Source organism: Plectropomus leopardus, chromosome 2, assembly GCF_026936395.1.
Source record: "Plectropomus leopardus strain MGB_pleo_1.0 chromosome 2, ASM2693639v1, whole genome shotgun sequence".
Lineage (NCBI taxonomy): Eukaryota > Metazoa > Chordata > Actinopteri > Perciformes > Serranidae > Plectropomus > Plectropomus leopardus.
The window spans coordinates 28,829,379-28,846,164 of NC_142177.1; the positions used below are offsets into that span (position 1 = coordinate 28,829,379).

General features: G+C 40.1%; 1 protein-coding gene across 2 annotated transcripts in view; it reads left to right on the forward strand.

Annotated features, from left to right (window-relative positions):
* The first annotated feature begins 5,023 nt into the window (after positions 1–5,023).
* Positions 5,024–16,786, forward strand: part of grm2b (glutamate receptor, metabotropic 2b) — a 53,264-nt gene continuing 41,501 nt past the window's right edge. The window contains exons 1-2 of one of the 2 annotated variants that reach the window (XM_088090012.1): positions 5,024–5,952; positions 10,499–11,126. In XM_088090012.1, the coding sequence (XP_087946138.1) occupies positions 10,617–11,126 (510 nt within the window). In that variant the 5' untranslated portion in view covers positions 5,024–5,952; positions 10,499–10,616. The remainder of the gene's footprint in view (positions 5,953–10,498; positions 11,127–16,786) is intronic. The other variant, XM_088090006.1, reaches the window with a different exon arrangement.

The window sequence follows — 16,786 nt, forward strand, 5'->3', positions numbered from 1 at the left end:
ATTTTGGACACAAGAAATCTGAAATCTGTCCAGATAACCCAGTAAACTTACCTCTTGGACCCAGGCCTCTGTAGCATATCGTTTTTGTCTGAATTGCATTTTCGGGCATTATCAGTGTGGTCTCTGAGGAAAATGATAATGCATTCATGGAGATCTTTAGCCGCCTAACTGTTCATTAGAGTTTTTTTTTTTTTTTTTTTTTAACCTCACCAGCACTCGTTAAACCACTCTATGTTCTTACCCCACATGGAAACGTGAAAACAACAACAAACGAGCCTGTTGCAGCTTCGTTCATTCATTAATTTACTTTGAATTGAAGCTGCCTCGGAAACTTAATTGGCAGAACGCTGAGCTGTAACTTGACAAATGTTCTACAAATCAGAAGATCTATAGGGGGTGTTTACATTTTTAATCTAAATGCTGATTGCTCTAAAGATGTGATTAAATTCTCAGAGGATAAAGTTAAACAAGATGAATTAGCTTTAAGAGTAAGAATGAAGCACTGAGATGCTTCTGCTGTATAATTATAAAACCTCTCTGGGAGCACTGGAGGAACTCCTCTCTTTCATACGATCACACATGGGGGAGTAACTTGCTGAGTCCATGCTGATCTGTGAATTATTTGTTGGCTACGAGGTGTATTGTGCACACAGGTGGGTCGCAGGGAATCTAATCATAACGAGACTGAAATATGGCATCACTGGTGTGACAGAGAAATTATCTCAGTGGGGTAAATACTCTGGGCCGGCTGTGTCTTTGGAGTTGGTAGTAATACTGTTTTATATCTCTGGGAATTAAAGAGTAAATCTGATTTGTTACAATTTGTTTTTTAATTTCGTAGTCTGAGTTCACTGTTCCTGTCGATATCAACCACTCTGTACTCACAAAAGTAATTACTGAGATCCAGGAGTGAGTCAGATTGATAAAAGGCTTCCAGGAACCGTTCCACCCAATATCAAAAATAGATATTTTTCCTCTTACCTGTAGTGCTGCCTGACAGTTCACATTGTTCTGGTGTGAGTTGCCAAGTTTTGAAAATATTGTCCACAGAGATGTCTGCCTTCCCTCTAATATAATGGAACTAGATTTCTCTCGGCTTGTGGTGTTCAAAGCACCAAATATGTACATCTGAAAAACTCAACAGAAATGTCTCTTTCCAGAAATCATGATCTGGTTACTCAAGATAATCCACAGACCCTGTTGTGAGCAGTTCTAGTAAGCACTATTTCCTTTCAACCGACCAGCTGTATCACTGCGCAGAAAGAAACGTGCATCTACTCACTGACGAGAGGCTTATGACAGCGTGAGATTTAAACATTAATGTTGTCCTCCACAGCTGAGTTGTAACTTTAGCTAGCTCACTGATAGCAGATGATTTAGCAGTAGATGCCAACATGTTCGCATACCAAGTTAACTTTTCATGTCTAAATATGATGTGCTAGGTACCCTCTTGAGTCTGTTGTTCACGTCCCAGGATAAGTGAGTCAATTTAAGCTTGTTATATGCATTGTGTCTTTTTCAAAATACACTTACATTGTAGGAAAATAAATGTTTTAATGTTTATTTCCTTGTGAAACAAAAGCACGTGATTAGGTTTAGAAAAAAACATCATGGGTTGGCTTAATGTTTACCAAAGAAGCAAAAAGCATGCTACTGGGTGAAAGTTCAGGGTTTTTTGGACACATCCATCTCCACTCCCACCTGCCCTATAAGAACTTTCTAGATCTTTGTATTAATGTAGTTGCTGCTGGCGTTACAAACTGCTGCCGCTTGGTGCGTAACATACTGCCACGAAAGGTGCCTCTTTGTGTCAGTGTCTGACACCATGACAAAGCAGTGGTATTTGACCATTAGGAGTTGAGAACGGGCTGTCGATGCATGTTTCCTTCTGCACAGTGCTACGGTTTTCAGGTGTAGCTCGGTAGAAGGAAGAAGAGTTACCACATGAAAGCCTAGTGCCATGTAGTTCCATTATATTGCAGAGAAGGCAGACATCTCTGTGGCCAACAATCAGTAACTCACACCAAAACAATCTAGACTGGTAAATATAACACTACAGGTCAGGTAAGAGGAAAAATATGGATTTTGGGGTGAACTGTCCCTTTAACTCAGACGTACTGTAGAATATTTGCAGACACATAGTTTTCCTGTGCAGTGAGGTATTATTGCCACTATTATAAGTTCCGTCACTCTCTGTTTTACCTCCAAATAAAGTAGTTTCAGTGATCTGACTAAACTCCTGGCTTGTTTACAAGGCTTGGCACCTACAGTATCTAGTTGTCTCACTGCTCGAGTCTCTTGCCACATTGGACTTTGTTTTTCGCTGTGTTTTCAGCAATTACTTTAATGAGTACAGTGTTATCATAGCCAATAGAGATAACGGCCAAAATTATGAAAATAAGAACCAAGTTGTAATTAAACAGAATTATCCTAAAAGTAAGCATGAACTCTTGGGGAGTTGAGGCTGTGACCTTGCAGTTACAGGATGGTCTCTAGCTGTTGAGTAATCATGCTGCATAAAGGGATATGTCACACAAATTATAGCAAATAAATTAAATTAATTTTGTGCTACTCAAACTAAAAAAAAAAAAATACTTGGAAAAATCCTTCCAATCTACAGACCTTAGTAGGAACAAGTTTTGTTTTTTTTCCAAAAAGAAACAAAAAACAGACTTTCTTCAGTAGAAAGCAGTAGTTCTGATAAAAGCTTGTTTGTTTGTAATACGATGACACATTTCCGCACTTGTGAATATCAACAAAAGCAAAACACCACATAGAGAAACCAAATTGTTGATTTGGTGCAGACTGTTTTGTCATCACTCATCAACGTTAAATTATCCAAAACCCACAAAGAGAGCAGCAGTCAGACTGATGTGCACTGACCACTCGCTAGGAGCGCTTTGTTTCTGTCCCCTATAATTTCACTTGACATTAATTGGCATGTTCCTATCTAAACTCTGCATTCCACCCACTTGCCCTCCACTATTGTAATGTAAACTACAATTCTATTTCAGGAGGAAATTGGTCCCTTTGTGTTAGCTGAGGGAATTATGCAACAAGCAGGACCTGCTTGTCATTTTAATTGCCACTGTACACAGAAAAAGTTCTTCTTTCCCCCAACCCCTAACTGCAAATAGGTATTGTTAGTGCAGAATTGAAACATTTGAAAATGGTGAGATTTGTTTTGTATGAGTGGGTGAGAGGAGGGTGGTGGTGACGAGGTGGGGAAAGGTGGTGGCAGTGTGTGAAGATGAAATAATAGGTGAGCTGAATTCCTGAGTTAACTATATATTGCTTCCTTAACATTTCCAGATTTAAAGGGGAACACCATGTAAAGCATGAATTCCAATGTATTATTTCTATGTCCTAGGAAAATTCAATCAGTATGTGTTAATATACTCTCTCTCAAAGCCAGAAACCATTCTAGAGCTACTCATAGACAATGCATGGGATTTTGTGGACCCACAGAATGTTTGTTTTCTTTTTTATACCCAAAATATCTTTTTTCTATGGTAGCATTCTCAGTCACGAAACAGAAGATATTTCCATATGTTCAGAACAATCCCCTGGGTGCTCTCAGTGTCCTGCCCATTCTCGTCTGGACTCGTAAAATACTGCCGCTTGGTCAGTGTTTTCAGTGTCAGACATCGATGCCAAAAGCCATCTTTCTCCACTGTATGATACGCGGGTTGATGGCATCAGTTTGAAACACTGCTGGTAACCATGTAATATAACATGCTGGGAAATTGCCGAAACGTGACCACATGCAGCGTAATCCCACCATGTGTTTGCGCTGACATAACGCTAGCTCCATCCCAGAATGTAAATAGCAGATGCAGAGGGATTCCTACAGCCTAGATGCTGAAGTGCACTGCAAAGCGGCAATATGTGATGACTTGGGATGAGAATGCGTTGAACAAAGCCTGACCTTTCACTTAGGAGCCTGCTGTTTACTTCCTGTATGAATCTTGAGCCAAACCATGTCTGATTGTTTTTTTTTAAACTTAACCATGTGCTTTTGCTGCGCCAGAAATAAATGTAAATATGAGGCGTTTTACTGATGTTGTAAATTTACTTTGAAAAAGACTGTGTGCATGTGATGAGCAGAAACTGTATTTAGAAAAGACACAATGCATTTAGCAGGAGTAAATTGAAAAATGTCAACATGGAGGGCACTAACCAAGCAGCAATATTTGATTAGTTGGGATAAGAATGGGTTGCAGTATCATCTGTAACATCTTTCCCAATTCATTGTTTATTTAGCAGCATGAGACTTAATACCTGATGACACCATAAATATGAGTTTTAGCGTTCTAGCTTTGTGATTTAGGAAAGAGTTATCCATGTTTATTATTATTTATGGACTGTCTTACACATAGAAAAAAACATGATCATAATTCCCCTTTAATTGTAACTGGCTTTGCACAATGTACTGAGTTGGACACAAAAACCCCAAACTGGTGCAGCTTCTGCACTCCTCACTAATTATGCAACAAGAATGTTGCTGATGTAATATTGTTTGGGGTGAGAAAAAAAGTGCACAGTTGGTTGCATAAAACGGTGTCTCTGTTGAATGCTTTGCTTCAGACCAGCATGTAGTGTAGTTAACCTTAATTACCAGTGAGACTTTGAAGTGTTCCACTGCTGGCCGCACAGCTTTTAAATAGTTAATAGGCTGAATCAGTACAGTGAGGGTTATTTCTTTTGATATGTTTGTATTAATTCAGGGTTAATTGTAACAACATATTAGGAAAAATTGTTTTGGATTTGGAATTTTTTTCTGGATTTGACTCAGTCTTGAACTCAAGTATGCCTCTGTCCAGCCATATGAGCTGAACTGCAGACTAAATGATGTGAACTCTTACTTTTGAGAGTTTTGTGTGTGTGTGTGTGGGACGCTGTAGCCTTGTTCAGTGAAAAAACAAACTGTACAAGGTGCCTCTTGAGTTTGTGAAGTGCTGTGCCACTCATCTGGAGTGTGATTCAGTTTTAATGAGATGGAGGTGAATGAAGAGCTGGCCAACCTTCATAGAAGAGGAGAGAGAAAAAAAGTTGATGCTCATTTCTCTTTTCTCATCTTTCTAAATTTAGCTATAGGGCTGCAGCAGCGCCTTGTTTTGTCTATTTGGAAAGAGTTTTAAGAGAGAGAACCAGAGAGAGGAGAGTTTATCATTAAAATTTAGATTGACACCATACAAGTTGTGTCCCAAAGGGGATGCAATTGATGAGTGACTTTAAAAAAAGACGCATGTGAGAAGTTGGAAACAAGATTTGAGATTTTTTTTTTGTTCTTTACTCCTGCGCTCGCACATAGCCTTCTTTTTTTGTCATTATTTTTCCGTCGCTCCAATGTCGCTGTCTTGCAAACAAAATGATGAAGCACGGTGAGGTTTCTGAGAGGCGAGAGCGCAGCGTCGAGTCGTTGCGCTCATTATAGCTGTGGAGCTGCAGAGAGCGGCTGCAGGAGCGCAGCGATTCCTCAACAGCTCTTGTTTTTGAAGTTGATTTCACTTCCCAAAGAAGAGCGGCTATAAATAGGAAATGTAACGCAGAATAAAAGAAGCGTAATCACAGATTTAATTTAGATCCACCTGCCTTAAGAGTGCAGCCAGCAGCCACACAGAGGAGAATCCGTCGATGCGAGTGGACACATGAGCACTTGGGCGGTTGGTAGGCTGCTGCTCTGCTCCGCTGTGTAGGCTAGTTGTGCACACGGTGGCTGGCAGGCACAAGTTGGAGAGCAGCGGGAGGAGTTTGTCAGACTTACCCATGTGAGCAATACTTCAGGACCAAGGACAGATCCCCACCGCTGCCTGGCAAACATGCTCAAAGTGAACAACATCTGGACTGCGCTCGTCGCATGAAACCTCTGCACGCTGTCTGTTGTCGCGCGGCTTGTGGGAGGGAGACCTGCAGATACATCCGGCAAGAGACATCTAGTGCTACAACCAGGTAAGAAACGAACACTCAGTAACTTTGATTTTATGGTTTGTTTGTTTTTTTTTTTGTTTTTTTTTTTTGCCTAATTACTTTGTCTCTGCATTTTGCTGTCCGACGTGCTTTTTGCTTTTTGAATCCCTTTATCTTTATAATATAATCTGATCACCATAAACTCAATTTATCTGCAATTGAAACCATTATTAGGATCAGCTGATAACCCGACATTCATTGCACTGAAATCTCACATAGCACAGTGAATATGTCCCACAGCATCCGAACTTGATCTAATAGTGTTTACTACTGTATCATCAGACCACACAACACGCGAGAGTGACTGTAAACTGGCAAATCTTGGGATAACTACGTAACGGTGTTTCCCAGTTAGCACAAAAGAATTGCATAATCTGATATCGCACTGGCTCTTGAGAGTAATTTTGATTCATTTTAGTTTGCAAGATTCATGTAAGTATGTAGAATAATCTAATTTGCCTTTCATCAAATCCGAGATCATCAAATAGTTGTCAATGAATCAGACAGGATGCGATGTAGCAAAGGGATTTCTCTCAAATGTTAGAGGAGGGAAGTGACAGATTGGTACCATGTCTGCATAAATGAAATTATCGTGTTGTTATTCAATGGTTCCACCAGAATTTAATAACAAAGACATTTTGTCTCATCCTTATATGTACTTGCTCTCACTCTCAGATTTAGACACATTATGTTTTTTTAATGAATAAACACCCAGGTGAAATATTAGCACAATAAAGTCATCTGTAGTTTTCTGGGAGCTAAACAGGCTGACTGATTCCCCCTTGTGCTATTTTGATGAAATGATGCACTTGATCTATGCTCAAATTTACAATCTAGCCGGCTGCTCACCACCACTGAGGCATACTAATTCCTTCAGCTGACAAGTCCAGGTGGAGGGATAAACTGTGTCCCCCATTGGAAATGATAGAATGATGGAAATCATTTGTGGAGTTATGGCGGCAACAGCATTTTTCTTCTTTTTGTATTCCATTAGCTGCAAATATGTCATTTGTTTTGAACAGCTAGTTCCTTTATAGGAGCATTAAAGGTGATGATGTTAAATGGGAAAGGTGATTTGTCTTATGCATTCTGACTGAATAGCTGGATAATGTAACAATCTGTTGTTCTGTAGTGTCATATTATTACATGACAAGAAAATAATGGGGAAAAGGATGACACTTTGTCCATTATCCATCTTGTGGAGTCTGTCATAATATTGAGCACAAGAAATACTACTGCCAAAAATTATCATCCTATCAGTGCGAGTCACATAATCATTGGAAAGTAATATTTTAGATAAATTGCAAGGGACAAGTGCTGTCTTTAGGCTTTTATTACTCAACAGGCTTAATGATTCATGTGTAGTGGATTAGACACTAAATTAAATGTCATGTTGTCTAAGTTCAAGTATGCAGCAAAAGGCTATGTGCCAAACAAACCTGAGGGCAAAGCCTAAATGCTTGAGGTGAACTGAAATGATCATTAATGACATCAGACATCCTAGTATTATAATACATCAAATAAATTGTTTTTTTGTGTGTGTGTGACCATAGTGGATTTTGTCAACAATAACAAACACGTGGTTAGCCTTTAGGTCTTTCATCTGCCCTCAACATCCCCAAAACATCTCTTCAGTTGATTTTCCAGATATTGTATTTCTCCATAGATACGTGTACATAGTATGTGCCAATCAGCATCATGGCTGAAAGCCTCTTTGCAGTGAGTCACACATTACACATTAGCTATATTTGGTTAAGAAAAATGGTGTTCTCAAAGCATCTTGGTGGCGAAATCCTTGCTGTCCCGGGTAGGAGCAGTAATGCATTAGCTGATGGTTCAAAGCTGAGTAAAGCACACTGCCTTTCTTTTTGAACTTGCGTTTCAGAGGGAATATTGCGCTCAGACATCTGGGGAGCGAGTGACTCGCTCAGCTTGGTGCGAGTGTGACAGCCGTTTCTACATCAAGATAGTTTTAATGATGTGATCGAGGGCTGATAGGAGCTTCTTTACAACTAAGCAGAGCCTGAGGTGAGCTGATATCACTGCTCCTGTTTAACAAGCGGTTGGTAGGAAATATGATGATTTCATGTCCACCTCAGACTCTCCTGCGTTTTTTTGCATTTCTTAAAGGTTTTTGATGGGCACTTCTGGACCTCCAGCCTCACTTTGGCCTACATAGGCCTGTCTAATTGGCTGTTCCTTATTGCACCATTAATTCACACTGTGACCGAGTCTTTGCATCCAGAGAGCCCCCATCTGCTCCAGCAGACAGCACAGAGGAGCAATTAGACTCTTAATGTTTAACTCTTCAAGTTACTTTCTCACCTTGGTTCTAATAATAGGGCAAAATGTGGTGTAGCAATATCAAACACCTTCACCTACTGTCCAAGATCTGCAGCAGGTCTGAGACACATTTTACATTATGATTTCACACATTACCACATGTAATCCTCTCCGCTGGATGGTGGATAGTGGATAGTGGATAGTGGATAGTGGATAGTGGATAGTGGATAGTGGATTCATCAATGTACCATAAGGTTTCCCACCCACAGCCTGATGTAATATTTATCTGGGGGTTAACTCAACATTCATTACATTTTTTCCTCCTCATTTTCTCTTTTGTTTGCTGCTGAAGCTGCTTCTGGGATGTCAGAGGATATTCTTCTAATGTCCCTGCAAAAACCATGCTTACACACACACACACACACACACACACACACACACACACACACACACACACACACACACATTCTTGAACTTCTATCTTTGTGGGGAACCTGACTGACATTATGTATTTCCAAGTTCTTTACCCCAAACTTAACCTTCACAACTAAATACCTAACCCTAACCCTAAACTAAATGTAATTTTCACCTGGTCCTTTAGACCAAGTCTTAATCCCTTAAACAGGCCTTTGACAAAGAGTGAACTGGCCAAAATGTCCCAACTTTACAAAAATGTCCTCATGTTATTGATTAAAAACATGTTTTGGTCCACACACACACACACACACACTCACACACACACACACACACACTCACACTCACACCCCAACAACAGATAAACTTATCTACTGTATGTGTAGCTGAAGAAGCTGGTGTTTTGTAACCTGCCCCCTGAATATCCTGCTGTGGGGGGTTTCTGCCTCTGTGAGCACTGGAAATGGGACACACTCAGATCGAATAAAATTACTGTTAAGAGAACGCCTAAGAATAGAAATGACACCAAATTCGGGTGTACAAGTAACACATTTCATGCAATGTTACAGTGTCAGTGACAACACTGTGTGGCAGAATAGGAAAAATCACTAATAAGCTCCCAAACTAAAGCCAAACTATGTGCACGACTCCTCTAAAATATACACTTGGATAAAAAAAAAAAAAATCCCCCAAACAAACAGAAACACATACTCCGAGACAATTTCCAATGATTTAATGTATCATTTTGCATCCCTCTGCCTCTAAAATGCTGATATATTCTAGGATAAAGATACGTTTATAATAGTCCTGAAAATCCTGTAAATTATGAGTCATTAAAAGTCCATTGTCTCTATGTAAAGGCTGCTTATATCAGTCTCTTTGCTGAACTTGTGTGTGTGTGTGTGTGTGTGTGTGTGTGTGTGTGTGTGTGTGTGATGAATGTGATGAATGACTGTGTTTGAAAGAAACCGGATTGGTTTCCTCTCTGTGTGATTGAAGCAGCCCACCTCCCTAATCAGACATCATAACAACTCCTGCTGAGGCCCAAACCTGTAACCTCCACATGAAATGAATCTATATTAGCATACATGTCTCCCTGCCCACTTCCCTGCAGTCCAAACCTTTTTTTTTTACCCACCATGTTTCCATGGCAACCCCAGCCATTGAGGAGAACCACCATCTATGCGATATCTCGGTTGTAAGCTTAGAAATTATGCTCCACTTGAGAAGTGCCTTAAATATCTATAAATGTTTGATGCGATCACTGTGTCACAGTTTGTCTTTCAGATAAAACTGCAGTGATTATATTTCACACTGGAATCACAGAGTGCCGGTCTGAAATAATCTCTACTTCTGTTTCATTTCAAAGAGTAACTCATAAAACTTGTAGCCCAATTTTCAGCCTGCTGACAAAACCATATAGGGTTCAGACTGTCCAATAACAGCATTACTTGTTGGTGACTTTTCTGTAGATCACATTAGGCTGAAACAAATACATAGTTCAGACAAAAATCGTTAAGAAAACAGTAAAGATACTTGAAAGAAAGAAGTTAAGATATAGCTAAAATATAGGCTGAAAAGGGTAATAATAATAAAAATAAAAACTAATGAAGATCTGTGAGAAAAGAAAGAAAGAATCTGTCAGTGGGTGTCAGTAATGCACATTTTGATCATCATATTACTTAGTTTTATTCCTCGTTAGTGTAAATGTGTTTTCTGCCAATAAATGCTGTAAAACCTGAAAGGATAGATTGATAAACATATCAATCATGGTCAAATATGCTTCTTGCTTGATTAACTGGGTAATTAGCCTTTCCTTTCACTCACTCAGGAAATATCAAACATGCTGCACCCACTGAAGGAAGACTTGAAAGTGATCCGCCTCCAGACTCTGTGAACCTTTGCTCCTCTCCACTTCAGCCTGCTGAACCCTGCCACCTGATCCTGCCATGCTGAGTGTAACGCTCTGCCGCAGGTCTTGGGCCAATTCTGTCCAGTACTGGCCCCTCCACATGCTCCTGCTGGAGCTGCTGATTCCAGGGGTCCTGCCCAACATCTCCAGATTACCACCTGCGGCCAAACGGGAAATCATTATGGACGGGGACTTGGTGATTGGAGGCCTGTTCCCGGTGCACCACAAGGGCGATGGGACGGAGGACTGTGGGAAGATAAACGAGGAGAGAGGGATCCAGAGATTGGAAGCCATGCTGCTGGCACTTGATGAGATTAACTCCAGCGATCGCATTCTTCCCGGACTCCAGCTGGGGGCCCACATCCTGGACACCTGCTCGAAGGACACATATGCTCTGGAGCAGTCTCTAGATTTCGTAAGGGCCTCCCTCACCAAGGTGCACGATCCAGGCTTCATCTGCCCAGACGGCTCCAGACCTGTCCAAAACGAGGTTCCATTGGCTATCTCTGGGGTCATCGGAGGATCCTACAGCGACGTTTCCATACAGGTAAATGAGCAAAAACATCAATCTCACAAACCGTAGCCACAGCTTTTCTTTGATCCTATGTGCAGATTTAACAGAAAGTAAGACTTAAGAACATTTTGGCATTAATTAGAAACAATAGCAATACGATATTGTGCATAATCCAGTACTCTAATGCTTGTGTGGCTTTTGGTTTGGTTTAAGCTTAAATGAAATCGAAGGTGGGAAACACAGTCTCAGAGTATCCCAGTGCTCTATATCAATTACAGTCTAATGGAGCAAATCACCATGATGTCATGCTAACAATAACAATCAATTGATTTCAATTGCAAAGATATGTGAAATCAGCAAACTTGTTAATTTTGGTTGTCATTTCCAGCTGTGACTGTAAGGTTTTAAGATACATAGTTACGTTTTATAGAAAAAACATATTTAGTCCCCTAAAAATACTAAAATAAAAACTAGTTTAAGCTTATGCCATATTTTTGGAATATTTTCTCCACTTTACCTTGCACCTCACTGGTGGAGGCGGCATTATACCAGCATCTAAAGTGTTTAAATTACTGTTTTTTTCCATGGAGTCTGATGGCTTTGAGAGAACAGCTTCAATTCCCCAGAAATAACTGTTTAACAGCAAGGTTAAGTGGCGAGAATTGCCTAAATTCAATGTGCACCAACATACATTAGAGTGTTAATAGGTAGCTGTCATATTCCTGTGTCTTTTAATAACTTACTCACCAAAGCAGAGTCCTGATATTTCATCTGCATATTTAATTCTACAATTAAGTTGCATTTTCAATAATTTTGCAATTTTCTATAAATCTTTTGCATGTAGAATTGTCATACCTCACAAAAACCCCACACGTTTATCTGTCACTCCTTTATTCAGTGCTTCCTTTGACACTTGGGGATGGAACATTTATACTGCATCTTGACTCAGTTAATTCACACCTCACACTTCCACAAATACAGATAATTAGCAGAAAGTCCTTGCTTCTGCACTCCTCCAGGCTGCAAGACTGAGCTTTGGCTGAAATAAAGATCCACCTGGGATGATTCTGTTTTGACGCATCAACATTTACAAAGACATCCATCACTTTGTCAGCAACTTCATTTCCGCCTTGCAAAGAAAACTGACCTTTCACACACACACATATGAAAGGCTGCCAGAGGCGATGCGCCTGAGCATAATTAATTCATTCTGATTGCCCTCACATGCCATAATTACCATGAGGCACTGAGTGTTGGCGGGACCAAGTGTGTAGGTATAATTTGGTTACACTTTCCATTAACTTTACAACACATTCATTACACACACACACACACACACACACACACACACATTCACACACAAATTAAGCTCTATCTTTTAATTTGTAGCAAAGCTTTGGAAGAGTAAACTATCCATATGCAGAGATAATTTCTATTAGCAATCTAGCACTTGGCCATAACTAATGCTTTAGTCACAGAGACATCAGTTGCTTTCAGATAACGACAGTTCACATTACTGTGGTACCATGTTCATACTTATACCTGCAGCACATGGTTGACTAGTTGTTTACTGTTGTAGTGAATGGAAATTCACTATATACAAAACATATCTTAAAGGAACAGTTTGTCGAATTTAGGAGGATTGAGTTGCATTTAGCAGTGGGGATTGCAGATTACAACCAACTGAAACCTCTCCTGGTTAGAATATCCGCAGAGGTCTCTTCCTCTCCAGAACAAATGGACCGGTGATTTAAACCTTACGCTTAAAGTTAAACTGAACGTTTTCAGTTTCATATCCGTGCTCTAGACGTTCAGTTTTTTTTTTTTTTTTTTTTTTTTACCAGGAGCAAAATTAACTGTAGAGGTCTTTTCCTTTTCAAAACAAATGGACCTGGTGATTTAAACAGGTAAAAACACAGAATTAAGCAGTTTTACACAGTTTTTATGAGGCTCTTGTTATGGAGACGCTACAAACTTTGGAGTCTCATGCTTGAGTGTAAAATTGCAAATGGACCTATATAGAGCCAGTGTATTTAGTGTTTTTCTGTTTTGGGCTACTGTAGAAACATGGCAGTGCAACACTTTGTGAGGACCCGCTCCCTAGATGTAAATGGTTCATTCAAACATAACAAAAACAGTGATTCTTACTTTCAAGTGATTATGCGCTAAAGAAAACATACTTCATATATTATATTCTGTTTAAATATATCTCCTTACATCCTCCACACTGGACCTTTGAATGAAAAGATGTCAGGGTGACACTGATTTACTAGAGCCTTGTTATTTTGCCTAATATATCTAAATCGCTACAGCAAAGTATTGTATTTAAATACATTTCTGGTGTCTCCTTATTTTTGTGACACATTTGTACAAGTACAACAACATTTGGTTTCCAGTGTTTCACACCCAACTGTACTGGCACTACTCTTGTGGCTGACTGGTAATGTCACTGACTTTGCTCCCTAACTTATTTCCTCCAGTTGTTACATCACACTGTTACATCACATTGAGGGGACACTTGAGAGTGGCTCATTCAATTTCATCACATTAAAAAGTTGGTTAAACAATGAGGATTACCAGCTGCATGCTTTAACAGCGCTTAAATAACAACCCTTTAGGCAGCATCCACCCCACTCGGACAATTCTTCTCTCCACAATAACCCACTTCAAAAGACAGAGGATATCAAGTTAGCAATGTGATGGGAAACATCCCTGAATCACTGTCAAAAGCTGAATATAACATATGCTGCATGCACAACGGTTACACTGTGACTAATACAAGAATTTTTCACACATGAAATACACTATATACGAATATTTATATTACACTTGAAACTCCTGATGGCTGAATCATTGCTTATGAATATGCAGCAATGTTTATGCAGCATAATCAGTGTACATACTTAATTGCACAGTATTGTAGCTGCTGAAAATGTTTAGTTAATGAATGCATTTCACATCACACAGTTTTAGATGCTGGGTCATCAGGGTTGATTGTAAAGATATAATGATGTTGATTAATGGATTCCAGTGTTTCCCAACAGAGAAATGGAGATTTGGAATTTATTCACAAGCTAAGTCTACAGAGGGGGGATTACAGGGTGGCAAAGTGTGTTTCAGTCCATAAACAACATATGAAACTATAAGAGTGCAGCTGATCCTCATCAACCCACACAGGAAAACAAGACAACACAAGTTTAAAATCAACAGACTGAAGCCGCAGCTTATTGTTTTTTTTGTGTTTTTTTTTTTTTTAATGGATGACAATGCTTTCAGACTTTAAGAGTCTGGTTTAGTCCCTGTACTTTGCTGAAATACGAGTAATTTACTAGACACTTACCTGATCATTAATTTCTAAATTATAAAATGTTGCAGTGTATCCTAATCTCTTTATTATGCCTACCTCACTACAAAAAAATCACCCACTTACTGTAACATCCTTGAAAATTCACCTCTTTTCAATTATATTGATAGTTCGCATTTCAAAACAATACTTTTGAACAATCTGAAGATACCACACTCATGTTTGTCTGTTAAATATGTAGCTATAGTCAGCTGACAGTTAGCTCAGCTTAGCAGGATGATGGAAACCTGGGCAGAACTGGGAAACACCTACCTTGGCTCTGTCCAAAAGATTAAAATGTGCTGAAAGTAGTAATACCACCCTGTGAAAATACTCTTTTACAAGTAAAAGTCCTGCACTGAAAATGGTACTTAAGTAAAAGTAAGTAAGTATAGTTAGGAAAATGTACTTAAAGTATGAAAAGTAAAAGTATCCAATGCAGAAAAACCTAAAAAAACCAACAAAAAAATACAATTATTTAAAAATAGGAAATAACACCTATTGACCACCAAATTATTGAAAATAAATAACATGAAAAAAAATAAATAAAAAAAGAGGAAAAAAATCAATACACACAGCAGCCAGGAGTTGAGAAAAGTCCCACAAAATGTGGAATATTATTAGGGGGCCTATAAATAGTTGTTAAGGTTGCTCAACAGGTGGATCTCAGCTGATGTGCAATATATTTAAACTTCCCATATGAAAACAAGTAAACAAATAAGGTTGCTACTGCATCCCTTTTTAATTGTTCTGGCCGAAAAAGTTTTGAGGAGTTGATTCCATGAGAGCTCTTGTGCTATTATTTTCATATTATTTTCAAGCTTCTCCTCGATAATGAAATCATTCACTAAAAGTGACTTTCCTGGCAAATACCTGATATTTAATAGTGCTATTATCAGCACTATTAGCGTGCAGAATTTGTGGCTGGCGCACAGCTGGGGCTGAGTTAGATGGGGAGGCTGCGCACTGAGAGCATACCTGGTGATGGTTTTAGGTTATGTCTCCTCCCTGCCTGCAGAGGGCGCTGTTACCGACAATAAATGACTGCGTAGAATAAGAACTGACAACCCATGAGGAGTGAGTATTCAGAACTGGGTCACACCATGGATGTATTATGCCGGTGATTGTACTTCCGTGGTAAACAGTCATGCAGGTGGGCTGGACAGAGTGCGATGAAAAATGTTTGCTGAAAACATACGTGAATCAGCCCGTCTGTTCTGAAAAAACGCAGGACGCTGCCCGAAAAAAAAATCAGATTGTCTATGAACCCAAAGTTTTGAGCTCGACATTGAGCCTGAAGCCACTCGTGTAAAGCCAGAAACCCACTGAAACGTTCAGCCCTCCACCCAGTGTTGGACTGAGTCCCGAGATGAAAATGTTTGTACCGCTGTTTTTAAAGGACTCCATCAGTTCAGCGAACTGCTTTTTCACCACCTCGGATTGTTGCACTGTGAGACCGGAGCTCCTCCTGACGGCCTCCTTTAAGGGGAGGACTTGGTGGAGGACTTGGCCGCTGTGGGGTTGGAGCCTCCTTCCAGTGGAGGGAAATCCTGCATGTCCAAGGTGTTGAACCTGTTGGTCAGCGGGAGGCTGTGAGGCGGAGCAGGGGGAGTCCACAGTCCAGTGCTGCAGACGCGGGGTCGGACTTGCCGTTGCTCGGGGCGCAGCTCCTGCGAGCAGCGCTGAAACAGCTCCGGGCCCCGGTGTCCCGTTAATGATGGATCCGTTGAGAGCGGGATCAGTGTCCGAGTGTCTGCCGGTTGCTGCAGCCAGAGGAGCCCAGAACTGCGGGGTGTTTTGCCCGGATTGTGGCGACGGTGGAAACCTCCGAAAATGAGCTCGTCCTTCTCCCTAAAGTCAGCCTCCAGACCAGCGATGCTTTAATTCAGCCTTGAAACGGTAAGGTGACATGACCGACACTCGGATCCACACTCAGCCATCAGATTAGCAGTTTGTCCGTTGAAGTTTTGGAAGTTTAAAAGCTTAAAAGTTTCATTAGACGCGACCGACTAGCCTAGCCACCAGGCTAAAAACAAACATGCTAAGCTAGCTGCAGTCCGAAGAGTCCAGTGGGCCAGATAAACAAAAGATCCAAACACTGCAAGGGTTAAAATCTTCGACCTCGTTCAAACGTGAAGTTAAAACAACCAGGATCTAAAAGTGTAGTATAAGAAGACGCTTTAAAAGTAGCTAAAAAAAAACGTCAACTCATGACAGAGTAGCTGGCGGTACACACAAAACACACAAAACGCTGACACATAGTTTAATCTTCAACAATGCATCATATTTGATACTCTTTATACATTTTTTAGGCAAAAATTATAATTTGCAGAGTAACTAAAGCTGTTAG